Genomic DNA, 6,000 nt, shown 5'->3' on the forward strand with positions numbered 1-6,000 from the left:
CTAACCCTCAAAAGACTGGAAGCCCCAGGGAGTTTAGAGGTCAGGTGGGGTCAGGGGTGGGGCTTACATGTGGAGACAGGGTGGGGAGGAAGTATGGAATGTGCAACAGTTGGAGGGTGGATGAGGGGTGCAGAATAAAATATGGAGTGTAAAAAATAATTAATTAATTAATTAAAAAATAAGAAGACAAATACTAAATCATTACAATTGTAAACATAAACATAAGCTCATTGCAAAAAAAAAAAAGTGAGACCAAACAAAACTTAAAATCTTTCCTCCTCCATTCTCCACATCTCAATCCCCTTCTTTCCCACAGTAAAACTATGAGAAACAATTGACTTGAATACTCCTGGGTCTTTATTGTGTATTTATTTATTTATTTATTTATTTTGGTTTTTCGAGACAGGGTTTCTCTGTGTAGCCCTGGCTGTTCTGGAACTCACTCTGTAGACCAGGCTGGCCTCGAACTCAAGAAATCCACCTGCCTCTGCCTTCCAAGTGCTGGGATTAAAGGCGTGAGCCACCACCGCCCGGCTTGTTATGTATTTATAAAGATGTGTTTGGTTTACATATGCATACACACACACACACTATATATATTCACATACTATACCTACACACATACACACATGCATATACACACAGTAGTGGTACATATTGTACTAATACTTGTTTTTTCATTAAAGAAAATGCCTTGGGGCCTGAGGCTATAGCTCAGTTGGTAGAGTGGTTGCCAAGCATGCCATGGGGCCCTGGTCCTATCCCCAGAACCACAGAAAACAGGCACAGTGGCCCAGGCCTAGCATTTGGGGAGTGGGAGCAGGAAGATCAGTTTAAGGCAATACTAGGTTACACAGACAGACTGAGGCTCTGCTGAGGCAAATGAGATCAAAAGAAAGGAGGAAGGAAGAGGTGGAGGGAAGGAAAAAGGGAAAAAAGCTAGAAAAAATTTCTATGTAGAACAGCTAGACCTGGCTGGCTGGCTTGTTATACCTCTTAAGGTCTTTTTTTTTTTTTTTGAGTAGACACTTGAGCCACACATCTGTAATCCCAGCACATGTAAGGCAGAGGCAGGAGGCTCATGAGTTCAAAGCTCCCATAAGCTACACAGAATTTTAGGATAAACTGCATGAGCTATATGGTGAGAACCCCCCTTCTCAAAATCAAACTCAAAATTTTAAAAGATCCGAACAACAATTCTACTGAGTAGAGACTTGGAAAATCTGTAACTTGCATAGAAATGCATAAATTAGGATGTTCTCAGGCCCAACAACTGCCTTCTGACCTTACTGTTAATTTCTAGAGGTACATAGTTTTTCAAAGATTATTTTAAAAATTGTTTTCAGTTATGTGCACGTGTGGGGGGATATGCATGTAAGTGCAGGTGACGGCAGGGGCCACAGGTGATGCCAGGATCCACCTGTAACCTCTGTCCTCTAATGGTGGAGATACAGGCACATGCAGCCATGGCTTTGGTGCTGGTGTTTGGGATTAGGACTTGGGTCTTCATGTTTGCAGAGAAAGTGCTCTTGCCCCCTGAGCACTTCTCTAGTCCAACTTCATTCTAATAGAATACAGTTCTTCAATTAAGCATGCCAGTGTGCAGCTGGACTGTAACTCACAATCATTCTCTAGGAGGGAAATTAGTGTTATTCTGGCTCTTCCCCTATTTTAAATATTGCTGTAATACCCCAAGTGAAATTGCTAGCCAGATGATACACTCTTTATTAGAAACTGCTCTTCCCCACATCTCTAAACAGTATACAGCCTTCCTATGCTGACACAAAAGTAGATGTGTGAAGAACTGGAAGGCTGTCCTCTCTGTTTTGCCATCAACTAATTGACATAAGAGGGAGCAGGGAAGGAGTCCCCCGTGGTCCACCCAGGGCAATGCTTGTTTTAATTAATAATTGGAGCGAGCACACAGATGGCAGGACAAACTCATCTGAAGGAGCTGCAAAGCTGCTCAGTGGAGGAGTTAATAGGACAGGTGACAGAATCAAGATGTCACAAAACTCCTGACAATTAGTAATGTGGTATGTGTTAATGAGATTACACTTGATGTGGACTATGAAAACCTTCTGCTTGAGTATAAAACACAAACCGCTCGAGGCAAGATCAGGTGCCGCAGAGCAGGACCCATCTCTATCGTATCCAGCAGAAAACTGACTCAGAGACAGGAAGTTGCATTAGTGGTAGGCCATCTCCAGCACACCCTGATGTGACCTCAAATCCCAGCATTCTGAGCTCTACTGCCAGACAGAGGAAGCTCATAGTTCTCAGAGTATCTCCATTAAGGAACAGTTGGGCCTGCTTCTTCTATGGCTCTGTGGACTATGCCCAGTGTCCTGCATTAAACTTTTTCAGTTTAAAAAGCTCCGGGTCATGAGGGCAGCATAGTGGTACAGCACTTTCCTAGAACAAATGAGGCCCTGGGATTTTTCTCAGCACTGTAAACTCAGCATTTATTTGGATATGCTAATAACCCTTATTTGATAACTCCATGAGATATATATGTATTTAAAGTTTATATTGTGTGACTGAAGATATAGCTCAGGCAGAGTGCTTGCTTCATACACATAAAATACTGAGTTTGATACCCAGCACTGCATGAACTGGCATAGTGATGCATGCATACCTGCAATCCCAGTGTTCTGAGGATGTAAAGGCAGGAGGTCTCATCCTTAGAGAAACCAAAATTCATTAAAGAGGCTGTGGATCCCCCTCCGGGCTGCTGTGGGCAGAGCAGTCCCATGTGTCTACTTGACTTTACAATGATCTTTGAAAGAATATGTAAAATTACCAGCACCTTCTATGACTCCATGATGGTATTTCTCCTTCATGTCTGCTCTGTGCAAAGCTCTGGACAATTCTTGTCTGTCCCTCCAGGGCTCAGTTTAGGCAACTCATCTGTGCTCATGGAGTCTCTGTCCACTGCCACAGCTGAGCGCTTGGTGGTGATGCAGGAACTGGGGTGTCCTTACCTCATCTGTAGAGCCATTCTCCACTCGGAATCTTCCTGCTCTTTGGATGGCTCCATCGGCATCACTAGAGATGAGCTGAGGGAAGAACACTCAGTTAGGAAGCTGGGCCTCCATTTGCAAAGTTCCTGTGACTCCCTCCTCAAAGCAGCCCCATCTACCAACACTAGCTCGTGGACCCAATCTTAGAAACAGAGTCTCTGGGAACCTCAAGGCCTTAGGAGTCTGAGAGCAAGTCCCACCTAGATGGAACATTTTCCTAAACTGAAAAACATTAAGCTATGATCCATGAACAAACAGTCTTGATCCATATCACATGTGGACAAATAGCAGCTCGCAGATGGCAGACCTCAAAGCCAAGTCCCAAGCTCAGCCACCTTCCCAGGAAAGCCTAGAGAACAATTAGTGGCTGGCACAAACTCAAAGCATAACCATCAGACACGGCTCTTGGGTTTCATTCAGTTTTAAACAGTTTCTGGAAGGCCGGTGTGGTCCTTTTAAGGCCAGTTGTGTGCAGCTTGCCAGTAGACTGCCTTTAGGGAGCTTCCTGCTAGAAAGTGGTGAGGAGAAAGGAGAGCTTGGCCCGGCAGTCCTTGAGCTACCCTCAAGACAGCTTCCCTCCAGCCTTCTCAGAAGCAACATGGGAAAACATATATAGTTTCCAACTATTAAAATCTCCCTGCAGATTGTAGCAAAGGTCTGCCAACAATGCCCACATCCAAATATATCAGAGCACATTTGCCCGGGTGTGGGGGGGGTCCTTCTCCCCTCTAACTCAGGCTCTCTCCCACACTAGAATACCACCTCTTACGACTGCTACCTCATACTTCCACCTCTGTTTAAAAGACATGAAGGTGTGAAATAAAGGATACATTTCAGAACCACCTCACACAGACAAATTTCACCATATTAAAGGATCTGAAAAAAAAGATTAGAATATTTTTCTCATGGTAAATATAAAAATAGAAGGCAGGGGGATCTTTGAGTTCAAGGCCTACATAGAGAGTTCCAAGTTAGCCAGGGATAGAGTGAGATTCTGTTTCAAAACACAAAGGGGGTGGGATGGTATGCTGGAGTGATGGCTCAGCAGTTAAAAGCATTTGTTGCTTTGGCAGAGGACCTGGGTTCAATTCCTAGCACCCACATGATAGCTCACAATCAAATGTAATTCTGGTTTTAGGGGATCTGATGCCTTCCTCTGTCCTCCATGGATACTAGGTATTCACATGGTATACAATACACAAACTAAAATCTAAATATTAAAAGCAAAGAGGACATGAGATGGCCCTGATGCTTAGATCACATCTGCGCTTGCAGATGACCCAAGTTCAGTTTCCAGAACACATATGGTGACTCACAAATGCCTGTAACTCCAGTACAAGGGGATTCACCCTTTCTAGCTTCTGTGGGCACCAGGTGCGTATGTGGTGCACATATATATATTCAGGCAAAATACTCACATGCATTAAATAAATAAATAAGTATCTAAAATATGAAATTGTATGCAATTTTCCTTTATTATGTGCTCCAATATACCGTGTACTCTTAGCCCCTAGCACAAACATTCTCATTTACCCTGTGTAACAACAGGAAGTAGGTACTAGTATCACTCTCAGTTTTAGTGAAGAAACAGCTAAAACACAGCTCAGCTATGGTCACATGACTAGTTGACAGAGCAGAGTTTAGATGTGACAGTGGCAGCCTAGCCTCAGAAGCTGGCAGCTGTCTTCCAAGCTTCACCTCACCTAGAAGGTCCAAACCAGCCCAGGGCTTACTACTAATCCTCTGTGTGCAAAACAACTTCTGGACACACTTGGCAGGTGTCTATGTCTATGGATGGCAATTGGCAGTGTATAATCCCACACTGTCTTAAGGCAGAGAATGGGCAATGGAATTTTACCTTGTCCAAACAGAGGTCTGAGTCCTTCTTTTGAGTGACAGTGAGTGTCTGCCTCTCTTCTTAAGAGCTTTAAGCCATACTGGCAAATAATGTGTAGTTGGTGGTAGGGTTTAGGTCATACATGCTAACTTCCATTTGGATGAAGGCTGAGGTGAGCCATGTGATCAAACCCACCAGCTGCCACAAAACTGTGTGCTAACAGCTCTATCAATGAGTTTATAATTCTAGCAAACTATAAAAATAGAGGGCACTCGGGGCACAAACTGTGCAGATGGGATCAGAAGGAAGGGAGGGCTTGTGCATTGACTTTCTCTGAGGCCAGTTCTGAACTGTGAGTGAAGGGCTCCAAGAACAGTGGGCACCCACTCACTGTTAAAAGTACAGGGAATGGCAGAGGCCATCAGTATGGAGATGCTGCTGCAAGGCTTCTGCAGGGGCTTGGGATGAAGTGTCTGGGGGTCACATCAGGACATGGCAGGAACAGAGCACCACAGTTCACAATGTCTCTCATGGGTAGAGGAAGGGAAATCTAAGTTGGCAAAGTCCTAGCCACACAAGCCTCATGGAAAACTTGGGAGAAGAGCTGATGCCATTTATGATTCACTCATATATCCAAAAATCAACATAGACAGTATTTCCCATACATCCCCCAACACTGTCAAGCACAGGCAACCCTGTCCTTTCCCCTTGCTGTGATTAGAACGAGAGGCATAAAGCTTGTCTCAATTTGGGAAGTCTGAGAAGAAAGGAAGAACACGATTCATGATTTAATAGTTGGGGAAGAGTTAGTGCCCTCTGAACTCAGAGTCATGAAATCCAGAAAGAGACTTGACTAAGTCTCTCTCACTCCTACCTGCATGGCTGCGGCTGCCTCCAAACCAACCTCATCTCATACACCCCTGCTTCCTTCCAACCCCGTTTTCATGCAGTGACAGGTGGGCCTGGTAAATTCCAAGTGTTTGTGGTCCGCTGTCCCACCTCTCTGCTGTCTCTCCTCTTCCCTCATTTATAAGCCACTGCTCTCAACCTAGATGGCTTTGCCCCTCCTTCCAATCTACCCAAATTCCTCTTGCTTTAAGATGCTTTCCCTAGGTTCTGTGCCCCAGTGTAGGGGAATGC

General features: G+C 44.5%; 1 protein-coding gene across 8 annotated transcripts in view; it reads right to left on the reverse strand.

Annotated features, from left to right (window-relative positions):
* The window catches only part of Garnl3 (GTPase activating Rap/RanGAP domain like 3), a 153,515-nt gene that overhangs the window by 85,902 nt on the left and 61,613 nt on the right, over window positions 1-6,000 (reverse strand). For all 8 annotated transcript variants that reach the window (XM_031369887.1, XM_031369893.1, XM_031369890.1 and 5 more), the window contains one exon: window positions 2,985-3,059. In XM_031369887.1, coding sequence (XP_031225747.1) covers window positions 2,985-3,059 — 75 coding nt within the window. The remainder of the gene's footprint in view (window positions 1-2,984; window positions 3,060-6,000) is intronic.

Source organism: Mastomys coucha, unplaced genomic scaffold (genome assembly GCF_008632895.1).
Source record: "Mastomys coucha isolate ucsf_1 unplaced genomic scaffold, UCSF_Mcou_1 pScaffold15, whole genome shotgun sequence".
Classification (NCBI taxonomy): domain Eukaryota; kingdom Metazoa; phylum Chordata; class Mammalia; order Rodentia; family Muridae; genus Mastomys; species Mastomys coucha.